This window comes from Bos indicus, chromosome 29 (assembly GCF_029378745.1).
Source record: "Bos indicus isolate NIAB-ARS_2022 breed Sahiwal x Tharparkar chromosome 29, NIAB-ARS_B.indTharparkar_mat_pri_1.0, whole genome shotgun sequence".
Taxonomy (NCBI): Eukaryota; Metazoa; Chordata; class Mammalia; order Artiodactyla; family Bovidae; genus Bos; species Bos indicus.
The window spans coordinates 46,661,492-46,677,221 of NC_091788.1; the positions used below are offsets into that span (position 1 = coordinate 46,661,492).

The 15,730-nt window shown below is 40.9% G+C and overlaps 1 protein-coding gene across 4 annotated transcripts in view; it reads right to left on the reverse strand.

The window, feature by feature from the left end:
• Positions 1-15,730, reverse strand: part of TESMIN (testis expressed metallothionein like protein) — a 47,394-nt gene that overhangs the window by 29,725 nt on the left and 1,939 nt on the right. For all 4 annotated transcript variants that reach the window (XR_011565019.1, XM_019954635.2, XM_070783256.1 and 1 more), the window contains exons 3-6: positions 10,449-10,607; positions 8,106-8,226; positions 6,232-6,308; positions 3,137-3,231 (exon numbers count right to left, since the gene is read on the reverse strand). Coding sequence is in view for 3 of the 4 variants with exons in the window: in XM_019954635.2 (XP_019810194.1) it covers positions 3,137-3,231; positions 6,232-6,308; positions 8,106-8,226; positions 10,449-10,607 (452 nt within the window). In the remaining variant the exon portion in view is untranslated. The remainder of the gene's footprint in view (positions 1-3,136; positions 3,232-6,231; positions 6,309-8,105; positions 8,227-10,448; positions 10,608-15,730) is intronic.

A 15,730-nucleotide genomic window follows, 5' to 3' on the forward strand; every position in this document is an offset into this window, starting at 1 on the left:
TAAGGTTATATCCCCACACTATGTTGTTGAGTCTTTATTAATTTATTCTCCATCTAGTCTAGTTTTCCCCTTCATAGAGAGGAGAGTGGCAGCCTTCCATCCCCATGGTGCCTGCAGGCGGCAGATCTGGCTGCACTGGCCCTGGTCCCCGAACCTGGATCAGATGTGGGCTGTTCAGAGCAGGGGGACACGGGCACCCACTTCACCACTCTTGCCCTCGGCCTTGCCTCTAAAATGGGGCATGGTGTGACCTGGCACTACCTGTCCAGAGGAACCAAAACTGTTCCCTTTAAAAATGGAGTAGGGGCCCATGGAGACACTGCAGTGGTGCCCTGCCGTAACTGTGGAAGGAGAGAGCGCGGTTCAGTGAGCATCTACGGTGCAGGAAGGAGCCAACAGGCGCTGACTATGAGATCACTTTGTGGCTAGACCGTCATAAGTGCTTCACGGGAATACCAAAATATACATACATACACATCTATTTTAATTTACGTTGCCTGTTCTAGAGGAATCCACCAAATAATTTGGGACATGAGCTATATATAATTGAAAAATTAGAGAACAAAAGATGTTATATAATCAACTATCAAATTATATGATATCGATTATAAATGATATAAAATTCGAGGACAGTTTAATAGAGATGAAAAAACAAAACAAACTACTCCTGAAAGAAGTAGAACTTGACATTGACTTTCGAGGGTGTGAAGTTTTTTTGTTATTCATCAAAAGGATGTTTCAGTTGAAATAACAGCACAAGCAAAGATACCACATCAGGGCTGAGCAAAGAGCGCCTGGAGGGACAGTAAAGGGACAAGTTCACTGCAGTGGGTTAAACTGGAAAAAACTTCCATGGCTCTAATATTAATCATATTTGACTACTCTTCTATGCCAACCTGAGAATTAAAGGGCTAGAGGAGATCTGGACAACTCTGCCTCAGAAAAGCATTATAAATAAACTGTACCACAGTGAGATATGACCTCATCTTTAAGAAAAAATTTCCAGAGAAGCAGACTCTTGAATTTTATAATGTTCATGATGTTACCAAAAATAAAGATCTCAAGGGATATCAGAATTCACAGTAATGTCTGATTGATAATTTGATTATTAAAGCCGTGCAGAGTGACAGGACGTGAATTTTTATTCATATGATAGGCTACTGAATAAGTCAGCCAGTTCACCACCTGTATCTTGAGAATGGTGACTGGGTGAATTCATCCACATGGACTGCTTGCTGTGAGGCCCAAGCTGGCCCACATCTAAGTCACCTATCTCAGAACGTTTACACCACAGGGGCTGACAGAATGTCCTTTCTCATGTCCTCACACCTACTTTAACCTTGTTGTCTGATGAAAGTTAAAAAAAAAAAAAAAAGCCTAACAAAGCATCTAAAGAGGTCTAGCAAATTAGTCGTGGTTGGGAACTCATACAGAATGAAACAGCCAGCAAATGGTTTTCTGACAGCTCCCTCACCAAAAATAACAAGTTGGTAGAGATTCCAGTATGCCATCAGTGCTGTGGATGTAGAGATAATAATCATCTGGCTGATTCAGTGGCATGACATCAAATCAAGTAATTATTTGCAGCAAAAAATACAAAAACAAAGCTCATGTTGTTCCTGACAAACCTTCCTGGCACATCATTTATAATAGAAAAATATTTTATGGCCTGCATAATGACTTCACAACAGAGAAAACCTTGCAGAGAGCGGGAAGAAGGCAGGGGGAGGGTGGGAATAAGGGGGTGCACCGAGTGAAAGTCCCCTCACTGCTGCTCCTCTGTGGAAACGTGTAGCAGCTGCAACGCAGAGAAACTTCAAACGGCACTCTAACTCCGAGAGCCACACCGGAAATAAAGTATTGAAGCACCGAATGCCCGTGGATATGGTAGGCATGCTAAAGCACATGGTGTGCAATACCACGGGCTGGATGCTCCCAGATTACAAGCGAGGTAAGGTACATATCCTGAGAAAATCCTGGGTCATATGGTGTAGCCAAAGATGTAATACCATCAGCAAATCTAGAAGTTGCTCACAGAGTTGTTTTGTCCACAAATATTATGAACCATGATTACAGAACCAGGTAAACAGCAACCACTGATCCACCATGCCAAGATAGTGAAGCCAGGAGAATGGCTCCCACAGTCAGAGTCAGCCAAATTAAATGAGAGTCAACAACTGAGGTGGCACAGAATCACAACCAGCTCCACGACCAACTACTAAGACTGGAGCAGCAAATCCTGTGAGCAACTGACGTTCTTCAGCGACGCCGCAGAGGTGTGTGTTGACTGAATCCCACCAAGTCACCTAAGCCTCTCACACGGCCCCATGACTCTCCTCACCCTCATCAAGGTCACAGTGAAGATGTGCCTAAAGGCAGACACTTCAGGAGGCTGGGGGCACTAGAGACCAGCCTACATTTCCTAAATTGCTGGCCTGATTTCTTTCAGGCCCTCAAATGTACTTTTTCATTAGGCTGTGTGTCCCAACTTCTGGAGGCAGGAAGAGATGGCCCTCCATAACCAACTAGATGGCTCCATGAACAAAGAGGGCTGCTCTATTCACTGACAGCACATGAGTGTGAACTCAAGAAAGTTGCAACCAGCTTGGTTAGTTTAGTTAGTTACAATTATAGACATGATTTTAAAATGTCCAGACAAGGTCCCAGATAAGTGCAGCCATATCCACCTGCAGACCATGTGCCTTGGACCCTGCCATTGAACCTGAGCAAAGGCAGCGGGCAGAGGCTGCCATAAAGGCACGGAGACTGCGGTCAGCATTAAGTGACTGCCACACCATTACCTGTGTTGATGACAGCAAAAAAGAAACAGAGCAGCCAAGTTTAAGCCAATGTGCTCTCAAGACAGCTAGGATCGGCAGCAAACCTCTGAAACACTGCCACTGGGCAGTGGGCAGAGAGTGGAAGTAAATGAAGGTTACAGACCAGTCTTTCAAGCAACCACAAACCAGACACTCACAGCAATACTGTTAGTGCACTGCTGAATGTAAAAATCCTATTTTAGAAGTCATGAAAGTTTGCAGGTAAAGTTAACTTTAAAACTCAGAAGAAAATCACAAATGTACCCAAGAGCCTCTTAAACTCTTACATTAAAGTGACAGTTGCTTTTAAATCTTACCCAGCCAAAGTTATTTTTGGTGGTGGTCCTGGAAGAGTTGATCCTGAGGGGAAAGCAGAACCGTTGATTGCAGATGGTAAGGCTCCACTGTCAAGCTGTGTAAAGTCAAAGGCAAGCATAATTTGAATTAGTATACATTTTAAAAGTTTATTATACCTTCTCCCCCCACCCCAGATATAGACAAAAATGATTTTCTTCTGGAAGTTTATACCACGATCCCTTTACGACAACATCCAGGCCTTATTATCACCATGGTTCTGCTAACACCTGAGAGGGTTCCAGCCAAGGGTTTCAGTAGAAGTGAGAGGAGTCCAGCCCCAGTCACCTCACCCACCAGACCACAGGATGCCCTGGGGCGAGAAAGCCTGACTGTGGTCAAAGACTGAAAACAGGCCAAGGACTCAGGGCCAAGCCACCTACAAGCTGACAAGCGGTTCACACGGCTGTCAGTCGGTTGTCCAGTGTTATTGCAATGGACATCTTTTTCACTTTTATGAACTACAAATTCGGAAATAAATTTAATAACATATTTCTATAAACTAAACATGTTCTTTGATTATTATTATGTTCTTAGTTTAACACAAGAGATCTTGACATTTGAAATCTCATTGGCAACCATTACTTTCTCATCTAATCATAAAAAATTTTGTAATCAATTTTAACAAATTCAAAACCAGTGTCCTAATCTCTGCATTATCCATGTCCTTTGCTTTTTGGTTCTCATGTTCTTTTATTGTATTTTATCCATTCACATGGCTTACAGGGAAAGGAAAGGGTAGCAAAATCAACGCTGACCTTTATTTTCTTAAAAGAAGCTTGAAGAAATTTCAACTGTTGAATAAGTTTAGATTTTGAAATTATTTGTGTATATCACAAACATCCTATCCTTGTCCCTTCCTCCCTGAAAACTTGAAATTTAAAAATAAGCTTTATTTAAGAAACATAGTTTTGGAATTTCCTGGCAGTTTGGTGGCTAGGACTCTGTACTTTCACTGCTAAAGACCTGAGTTTGATTCCTGGTCAGGGAACTTGCCTGGCGGCTCAGACGGTAAAGCGTCTGCCTACAATGTGGGAGACCCGAGTTCGATCCCTAGGTCGGGAAGATCCCCTGGTCGGGAAGATCCCCTGGAGAAGGAAATGGCAACCCACTCCAGTACCCTTGCCTGGAGAATCCCATGGATGGAGGAGCCTGGTGGGCTGCAGTCCACGGGGTCGCAAAGAGTCAGACACGACTGAGCGACTTCACTTGCAGGGAACTAAAATCCCACAAGCCACTCAGTGCAGTCAAAAAAAAAAAAGAAGCATGATCTTGGGAAAACACAATTTATGTATCATCCTTTCTCTCTTCTGCTTCTTTTATCATTGTGTGTAATCATTCCCTGATGGGCCCTGAAGACACTGAGAAACCACCCAGGGTCCAACTCCTTCATTACAAATCCCCCACCACAGTCTCACAGGGAGTCACCACCAGAACCACCCTGGTGGGTCTTGAGAGCTGGGAGGCTCTGTGTTCCTCTCCCCTGCTTTGCTAGAGGGAAGTGTTCACCAGTGACTGCAACTGTTTTTTTTACAGTCACCCAGACACCCAATTATTGGGCCCACACCTCCTCATGGCAGTCCATGAGGAGTAGACTTCTCTGGACTTTTGCCTTCTTTTGAGGAAGTGATTTAACAGTTCTTGAGGTTGAGATGATTCTCAGAATAAACCAGATATAATTTCTCTCTCTTTTGCTTATTTATTTAGCCTCAAAGTAAAGCAGAGAAAAAGAGATGTCTTTTAAGTAAGATGTTTTCTGTCTCGTTCCACTTCCTCCTGCTCTCCCCTCTTGCTTGCTCCACCCTTGCCCCATCGGCCTCCTGATTGTCTGCACAGCCCACTGGACCCAGACTGTGAGTGCTCCTCGCCATGCCTGAAAGGCTCTTCCACGTGACAGTCACATGGTTCACCTCTTCCTCTCTCTCAAGACTTTGCTCGAGTGTCACCTTCTCAGTGGCGCCAACACTGACCACCTTGCTTAAACTTGCCACCTGCCTTCCTCCTCAAACCCCCACCTCCAGTGCCCTGCCTCTGCTCTCCTAGCATACAGTTTAATTTATTTATTTATTAGGTTTGCTTATTGTCTGTCTCCCACACTGAAATGTAAACTGTGGGAGGGCAGAGTCATCTGTTCTGCTTTGATTTGTTTTGGGGGGTTCACTTAATATTGGCTCACTGATGTAACCCAAGTGCTCAGGCACGCTGCCCTGTTGCAGGCCACCCTCTGTGAAGGCCTGATGCATGTTAGCTTTGCTCCAGCCCTCAGCCCACAGGTGTAACCAAGAGTCACAAGACCTCCGCTCTGTGGAGCTTGTATTCCTGGGGGTGGATACAGGCAAACAAACAGACTGCAGAACGCAAGGCAGTCACAGTGTGTGCAGAATCAAACCGGCGCTGTGGCAGAGTGGCGTCTACACTGGGGGCGTATGCAGAGGATCAAACCGGCGCTGTGACAGAGTGGCGTCTACACTGGGGGCGTATGCAGAGAATCAAACAGGCGCTGTGACAGAGAGTGGCGTCTACACTGGGGGCGTATGCAGAGAATCAAACCGGCGCTGTGACAGAGTGGCGTCTACACTGGGGGCGTACGGAAGGCTCTTCTGGAGACGGGACATTTTACATCAAGACTTAAGGAAAAGAGTACATTTGTCTTATATTTAATCTATGCACATTATGGTGTAATCATAAAAGTATTTTAAACTAAAGAGCATTTTCCTGATGTGGACAAAGGTGGGAAATAAGTATTCTAGACCAAGTGAGGGGTACGTGCTGATGGGTGTCAGGACTACAAAGGACACACTCAGCGAATGGGGCAGAACTGGGGTCCAGAGGCCTAGGAAGGCCAGGTTGTCTCACAGAGCCGGCAGAGAAGGCGGTCTTAGACTCACTCTGCTACTCCCAGTGCCTAACGTGGGGTGAAGGTGTTGGATACTTGGTTTAACCACTGATTGTAAAACAGAGGATAAATATACTTTCTGAGTAATTCAAACTTCAACAATTGAAATTTCAAGAGACAATAATGCCCTATTGTATTTTTTTTATTAAAGCAATAACTCACTTGTTGTGTAATGAGATTTAATTTTGCTGGTACTGGCAAAAATCTTCCTACTAAAGTAGTCATGGGTTTAGGGACATCTGTAAGGAAGACACAATTAATTACAATTAATTGATAGCATATATTGTTCCTTTTCCACTTGCACATGGAATAAAGTACAAAAATGATAATGTATCATGAGTTTAACATGTGCAAAGTCATTTACACTTCTCTTGATCCTATTTATGTTTTCTATAAAACCTTTCTGGTCAATGTTTTCAGCTTGGGTTTTTTTGTTTGTTTGTTTTTACTTATTACACCTTTTTTCTTTGTCATAATGCTACTTTACTTGAGCTTCCGGGATGTTATGCTAAAAAATGTCGCTGCCCAGGTTCCTAAACTCTGTGCCACGGTGCCCTCGAGTGCTGCAGCACTCACCAGAGAAAGCACAGCGCCCCCTGTGGGACGACACACGGGCCACCTTCACTTTGTGTGTGCTCTTCCTCAGGTACTGATTTGATGGCATGTGAATACTTACCAGGCTATTGGGAGCAACTACTTAAGATTGGAGCTGATACTGTATTTCTTTGGCCTAAGCGCGCCATGAAGAACACCCGTGAGACACTACGGTCCCTGTCAAATTCCGTGTTTGAACTGGAGTGACAGAAGTCTCCTGATTGCCCACCTACTGAAGGCTTGTGCCTCCTTTGAGTGGTGTTTCCTTGAGATTTACGTAACTGAATGCATCTATTTCACGGTGATATTTAATGTGTACACAGTGACAAAGGAAACTAGGCTGAGGGCTGAGCAGTTATGATGATATGACAAGGACATAGATGAGGAGAGCATTATGTAAATCTTCCTTCTGGGGATGATCTAAGGCATTAGGATTTTGTTGTGTTCCAGAAGGAAGGGAATTGGAAAAGAAGCCTTCTCTGCCTGTGTAGAGGATCAGAGGCAGCTCTGACCCACAGGGACTGGAGCCAGAAAACCCATGGCTGGTGTGCAGGAAAGTGCTCCTGGAGGTGCTTTGCATCATAGAAAAGTAAATGCCTTAGAGGCATGTTATCTGTCCCTGGATAAGGAGACTATCAGGATGGAATAGCAGTTACATTCTGTCTTTTTGCCCTGGGTTCCAAAGGCTCACTGGAATGGCATCAGGACTTAATATTGACTTAAATTATGACAAGGTCAGTGAATCATATGATAATGAAATATTCTGGTTAATTCAAGCTTTAGGGTAACACAATTATGTGCATAGTACACACAGATGCCCAGTTTTGAGTATTAGTGTCTAACTTTTGTAAACACAATCTTAAAACTATGTCATTTGACCTTCCTTTAATCATTCATGAGTCATTTGATGGTAATCAAGTAGTTATAGATTATTCATTATTATTGCACCAGTTTAAAGAAGTTTCTGAATAAATCAACGGCAGATAAGTCAGCATTTGATAGTTATTTCAGAACCCATGATGATGAAAGCGGAGTGCTGGTTCTCCTTGACTGCATTAAAACATTTACATTAAAATGTGTATGATTTTTGCCACATCTGAACAGTCAACCCACTGCCTAATCTGGGAAAGTTTGTTTCAACCCAGTTACCTCTGGCCACACCACTCATGGGTACAAGTAATTGCCTATTAGGATCACAAAGCTCTCTACAGATAGCAGAAGGAGAGGACAGCTATCTAAGAATTCGAGATAGTCAGAACAATGTACATGAATTAACCTATAAAGATATATTTTTCTAGTCTTAACTCACTAATATGGGCTGTAGGTTGCCAAATTGCCTAACTGCCTATTTGACTTTCACTCTGTATACACATTCACACACATATTCACTTACCAACTTCCATGTGATATATGACATATTTTTCTATTAATTTACTTTGTACCTGACTGTAGATAATTATTTTGGTCTTGATACTGAGGAACCAAATGAAGTGCTTGTAGTTCTCTTGCGCCAGAACTGTCTATACACAGCATTTGTGTGCCCCCTTTCAACTGACATATCACCTAAAATGAAAAATAATGATCAGGCTCCATTTTTAAAAAGATATCCAGTAATATGAATCTAAGTAAACTTAAATCCAAGAACACAGTTTTAATGCACAATTTAAGTTTTAATGGAAAATGGTAAACTATAGATATATTCTCACTTATTTACTCTACAATAACATGCTCTCTGGAGGGACCACAAGGCAAAAAAATTCCCGGGGAAACGTCTTGGGAGGTGTGTTCAGTGTGTTAAGAGAAGTTCCTGCTCACACCTGTCTCTACAGGTATAGGCTTAGGGTAGGGAACAGGTGACTATGAACCAGAGCTTCTGTCCACCTGTCCAGGTACTCCACGGTCTTCAGGAATGGAGAGAGTGTGCTGACTTGCCTAACCTGGCCCCACTGAAATCCAGTTAACCATAGGAAGGGCTTTGTCCCCCTGACTCCATCTCTGTAGCTGGTCAACTACTTAGAATAATCTTTAATTTTATGACAGTTGTTCTCTCCTTCCACATGCACATGTTATTATTTAACATTTAATGTGTTTTTAAGATACCCATTTATTTCATTTCCTACAAGTACAGTTTAGAAAGTTTAATCCAAGTACTGGAAAATTCCAAGAAACCATGTCAATCTTTCTGGGCCTGACCAGCACCCTCAGATCGCCTAGTTGGATTCTGACCATATATAAATCCCCAGCAAGCCTGGTGAGTCACCAGTCCACCACACCAGTCAAGCCAAGCATGGACTCGGCCCTCCCTTGGGCAGCCCTGTCCATGGCAGTGCGGCATGAACATGAAGGTGAGAGGAGTCACTGTCTCTCACCGCACATAGCTTCTAATTCTGATGGTAAAATCGCAAATACCCAGAGAAACTACGGTTTCTGTTGTTAGGTTGCCTTTGGGTTTCCTAGACAGGAAAACCCAAATAAGCTTAAAGGATCAATGTTACCAAAATAACACACATACAACCTACATTAATGAGGTGCTGATCGCCAGCTCACACCTTCAGATCATCCTGACACTGGATAAGAGGCCAGCATTCATGTTCCATTGGAATTTTCTTTGTATTTAGAGGATAATTATAGCCACACACGCACAGGTGCACAGATGGGCTGAGTGGTCTGTCCAGGCCTCTGCCTATTGCACAATTCTGGACTCCTGAGGGACACAATCCTGTCCCTCCTGTGAGCATTCTAACATTACTCAGGAGTCTGGTGTAATCGGAAGAATTCTCATCCTGTTCACCTGATCTAAGTGTCCTAGAAAAGCTCTGCTCATTCTCAAGTATTTTCCAGTTAAAGTACACACCTTAGGTCTAAGGTCTCCTTTCTTGGAATAGAGAGCTGATGGTGGGGACAGCAATTGGTTCTGTGGACCTTTTGCCGAATGAATGCTTGGGGCTGGATTCCCTGGTTTCCCTCCCTTTTTGGTCCTCAACACACCACTTACAAGTAGACTATGCAACATCTCTGTTTTCTGATCCATAAAATGTAGGTAAAAATAATGTCTACCCTACAGAGTTTGTCTGTATTAGTAGCTCAGTCGTGTCTGACTCTTTGTGACTCCATGGACTGTATCCTGCCAAGCTCCTCTGTCCACGGGATTCTCCAGGCAAGAATACTGGAATGGGTTGCCATTTCCTTCTCCAGGGGCTCTTCCCAACCCAAGGATCAAATCCAGATCTCCCGCATTGCTGGCAGACTCTTTACTGTCTGAGCCACCAGGGCAGTTGATAGATTAAATAAAACGACAAACATGCGAACCTATCACATAAACCACAAATGTTACTGATTCCTATCTTACTTGAGTGTTAGTTGGTAGGAGGGATTTGGAGGCAGGCAGGGAGGAAAGCAGCTTCTGCCCTGCAGCCACAGAACCGCAGCTGCCCCCTCCCACCAGCATGCCAAACCACACAGGTCAGCAGCTGCTCCTTTCCTGGGCCAACCCTGGGTCTGCCTGGACTGAGGTGACTTACGGCTTCTCTCTTTAGTGAATACAGCAGTGTCCTAATCTTTGATTTGCTAAGATCGAGTAGAAGAGAATCTTAGATGTGAAGGAAACATTAGAAAGACTCTAATTATATCCCTCTTTTCATAGATAAGACAATCAAAAATGCTGACTCGACAAGTAAACAGAATGCAAAGCAATGACTGAAAATATTTTACTGTTGACTTAGTAATGATAAGGGTCAAACATTTAACATCATGTTAGTCAGACACATTTTCTTTGGCATAATTACCATTGGGTTAGAGTCTTTCTTATGAGAGCAACCAGAGGCATCCTCTGCTCCTTGAGATGATGGGAACTTGCAACATGACTCCTGGGCCAGAGGATGTTGGAAGGCTGCTTCATCCAGATTGTTACTTGTGATAGAACCACCTGCTTCCTTGATTTCAACCTGAAAAAGTAAACGTTATCTTAGAAATCACATTGTGGACACTGCACTTTATTTACAGTTGCATAATATAGAAAATTCTTTGTAGAAGTTACATTTTTGAAGTAAAGAACATTCTTATGCTTAGCATCCTCTCTTCCTCACTATTAATTCATCCTCTGGGGCGACAAGTCATCTGACCATCCTGGCTGGGGATCGAGAACACCAGAGATCAGGACCATCTGCCCATGAGGTGTGGGGATGTGACTTCGATGTAACCCTCTTGCTGTTTGAAAAACATGGTGTGGGTAATCTGAGAAGATTCTGTGATTGGTCAGCTCCCCCTTGAGCTTCTAGACAACCCTCTACTACAAAAGAGCTGGCTGCCTCTTGGGAACTTCCTTAAAATCGCCTAAAATGCTTCTCCTTAATCATCATTCTCAGAGCACGCTCATTAAATTGTATTAATGTTCTAGTCTGTTTTGCCTTTTCCTCAAGAAGCCAGACATCTTTGCTGATGTTTTAATGATATTATGTTGTAACTTGGAGCTTCCCAGGTGCCCTAGTGGTAAAGAATCCTCCTGCCAATATAAGAGACATAAGAGATCTGGGTTTCCCTGAGTCTGGAAGATCCCCTGGAGGTGGGCATGGCAACCCATTCCAGTATTCTTGCCTGGAGAATCCTATGGACAGGGGAGCCTGGCGGGCTACAGTCCATGGGGTAGCAAAGGGTGGCGGGACATGACTGAAGCAATTTAGCACACATGCACATAACTTACAATGTATTTATAGTAATGTTTATAATTAAATAGTAGAGCTTCCCTCACTGAATGGTAGAACGATAATTAACATGAAAACCAAGAGGGTAGAGAATAACTGCCAGCTTTGTTTTTTAAGCTATCTTCTGCAACAACTCAGCGACACATCAGCAAAAGTACCAAAACTAGGGAGAAACATCAATGATGTCATTGAAAGTCAATGGAATTTAAAAAACTAAGTAGTCTCGATGCTTTAAAAAAAAATACCACTAAAGTGTTTCAAAAAAAAAATTACCATTTAAAGTGTTTCAAAACTATAATTATATATCTATAGTATATGTATAGTATATATAAATATATTATAATGTATATAACATGTGTACACCCATGGCGGATTCATGTTGATGTATGGCAAAACCAATACAATATTGTAAAGTAGTTAGCCTTCAATTAAAATAAATAAATTTATATTAGAAATATATGATAATAGTATAATATAAATATAATATATAAAGTATGTAATAAATATTATATAATATACTATATTAATATTAATTATATAATTCTAAATTATTATATAATTATATAAAATAATATAATTTTATTTTTATTAAATTATAAAATTTTTAAATTAAAATAATAAACTTTTAAATATATACATTATATATTATTATATATTATCTATAATATATAACTATTATATATTAAATATATATTATATATATGTTTGTTAGTTGAAGTCAGCTAGTTGACTATATATATAATATATATTATAGCATATATATTATATACTATAGATATAATATACATAATTATAATTATATATTTACATTATTTATATATTATATATATCATTATATAATTATATATATACATATATACATACAATTATATATTTATAATTTCTATATATAATTATATATATTTATGTTCACACATGTAACATATATATAATTAATATATAATTTATATTATATAATAATTTATATTATAAATTATATAAATTTATATATAAATATATATAATTATAAACATATATAAATATATATTATGTATGATTATATATTATATATAATTATAAAGTTAAGATGTAATTTTATATATTGATTATATATAATATATATTATATAATATATATAATAAAATGTAATATATACTAATTTAATTATATTAATATATATTGTTATATTAATATATTATTATATATTTTTTAAGTGCTTCTTTAAAATGTGATATGTAAGGAGATCAGGAAATAGCAGTCAACCCACAATTTATATGGTCTCTCCCCCTCCTTAACCTCCACCTGCACAGACTGCCTGTTAGAGAGCACAGGTGAATTTTCCCAAAGGCCAGGAGGCAGATCATAAAGTCCTTCAAAGAAGATGGTGATTCTGAGGTAACATTCTGAAGACCTTCTGTAAAATCACAACAGAGACAACTATCTTTCCAAGTGTGGGTCTGACTCAGACTTGAAGATCATCTAAGTTAAAATCTGGGATCCAAACAATTAATTATTTTCATGGACTGGCAAATCCCCTAGCACAGCAGACTAGTATCTAGGTAGAAATTTTTTTTAAGATATAGGAAAGTTTAGCAATATTTCAAGTTATAACTTTTTTTAGACATTTCAAATTTTACAGAAATGTAGAATTTTTCAATTTTCTCTGCTTTCTGCTTTGGGGAATTTGTCATGTACATGTCATCAAAGTTTAGATTTTGGTTTTTAGGGAAGAATAATTTTATTTTTTAAATGATCAAGGCTTAGATTTAACTTGCTGCTGCTGCTGCTGCTAAGTTGCTTCAGTCGTGTCTGACTGTGTGTGACCCCAGAGATGGCAGCTCACCAGGCTCCCCTGTCCCTGGGATTCTCCAGGCAAGAACACTGGAGTGGGTTGCCATTTCCTTTTCCAATGCATCAAAGTGAAAAGTGAAAGTGAAGTCACTGAGTTGTGTCCGACTCCTAGTGACCCCATGGACTGCAGCCCACCAGGCTCCTCCATCCATTTGATTTGCCAGGCAAGAGTACTGGAGTGGGGTGCCCTTGCCTTCTCCAGATTTAACTTATTTCCCTGTAATTAACAGATACTTAATAGTAAATACATCAGTTCCTCAATCCCATGCAACTGATACTTGGACTACTTATAGTATAGTAAAACCCTATTTTTACAGAATAAACAGAGGTCAATATGTGGAAATGAATTTCTAGAAAAAGGAAATTAGCAACTGACCCTGAATATTTACTGAAAAATAATTCCATTCTGTTTAAATGATAAACATGTTTGTGCTAAATCTTTTTCATTTTATTAATAAATTTGGACTGTCAGAATCATGTGACTCAGATGGTAAAGAATCTGCCTTCAATGTGGGAGACCTGGGTTTGATGCCTGGGTTGGGAAGATCCCCTGGAGAAGGGCATGGCAACCCACTCCAGTATTTTTGCCTGGAGAATCCCATGGACAGAGGAGCCTGGTGGGCTACAGTCCAAGGGATGGCAAAGAGTCAGACATGACTGAGCGACTAACACTTGGAATTTGTCAATAAAATTAAAAAAAAAAAAAAGAAATATCATCCAAGTAGTCCCTCCTTTATCTTGCTAAAGTTGAGTTACATTAAAAGAGAATTTACTATTTTAATGAGCTAATTCCCTTCCCGTTCTGGTGAACACTGAGTCCACTGGGCACAGGAAGGGAACTGCACTTGGACCAACAGGCAAAGGTGCTGGGACTTAAGTTTGGCCTGGTAGCAAGATGGAATGTCCGACACTTCAAGCCATCTCAAAAAGATTCCGAGAAAGACTTCTGCGCTGACTGAAGTCTGGAGGAACAAGATGTGCTCTCTGGTTTCTCCAGGCCTCAGCCTCTCTTCCCCAACTTTCCTGTGCACTAAGGAGCAGAAAACAGGAATCTAAGCTCCTGCTGCTACGGTTTACGATATACAAAGTCAGGTTCCAGCCACCTTAATACCAACTCAAAAATGTTCCACACAGGCTTAATTTATAACTTACTAAAATTAGTGGTTGAGTAATCTAATTTTCCAAACTAGATCCTTTTGGGGGGCCAGTACACATTTCCTTGGAAATCCTTTTCTTCCTTTAAAAATTGATTTTTTAGTTTCAGCAAAAATAAAACAGAAAATGGGAATTCCCTGGTGGTCCAGTGGTTAGGACTTTGTGCTTTCACCACCCAAAGCCCAGGTTCAAAGTAAATAAATAAGAACAAAGCAGAAAATTACTAGTGGTTATCCACAGCAAAATAGGGTAGCTGGCTGACAATTAGCATGAATTCATATAGACTCTGATTTATATTACATACACTTGAGGAACAGCTACTTACTAACAGAGGGAAGCTCTAATACCGTGATTTCACAGCTCACCAAACACAAGTACTAACTGTAAGTCCTACCTAGCAGCGAGTCCTAGCTGTGGAAAATTCTTAAAGAGATGGGAATACCAAACCACCTTACTTACCTGCCTCCTGAGAAATCTGTACGTAGGTCAAGAAGCAACAGAACTGGACATGGAACAAAAGACTGGTTCCAAATTGGGAAAGGAGTATGTCAAGGCTGTATATTGTCACCCTGCTTATTTAACTTATATGTTGTATCATGCTAGATGCTGGGCTGGATGAAGCACAAGCTGGGATCAAGACTGCCAGGAGAAATATCAATAACCTCAGATACAGAGATGACACTACCCTTATAGCAGAAAGCAAAGAACTAAAAAGCCTCTTGGTGAGAGTGAAAGAGGAGAGTGAAAGAGTTGGCTTAAAGCTCAACATTCAGAAAGCTAAGATCATGGCATTCAGTCCCGTCATTTCAAGGCAAATAGGTGGGGAAACAATGGAAACAGTGAGAGACTGTTGTTTTGGCTCCAAAATCACTGCAGATGGTGACTGCAGCCATGAAATCAAAAGACGTTTGCTCCTTGGAAGAAAAGCTATGACCAACCTAGACAGCATATTAAAAAGCAAAGACATTACTTTGCCAACAAAGGTCCATCTAGTCAAAGCCATAGTTTTTCCAGTAGTCATGTACAGATGTGAGAGTTGGACTATAAAGAAAGCTCAGTGCCGAAGAATTGATGGTTTTGAGCCATGGTGTTGGAGAAGACTCTTGAGAGTCCCTTGGACTGCAAGGAGATCCAACCAATCCATCCTATATTCATTGGAAGGACTGATGCTGAAACTCCCAATACTTTGGCCACCTGATGCGAAGAACTGACTCACTGGAAAAGACCCTGATGCTGGGAAATATTGAAGACCAGAGGAGAAGGGGATGACAACGGATGAGATGGTTGGATGACATCACCAACTTGATGGACATGAGTTTGAGCAAGCTCCAGGAGTTGGTGATGGACAGGGAAGCCTGGCATGATGCAGTTCATGGGATTGC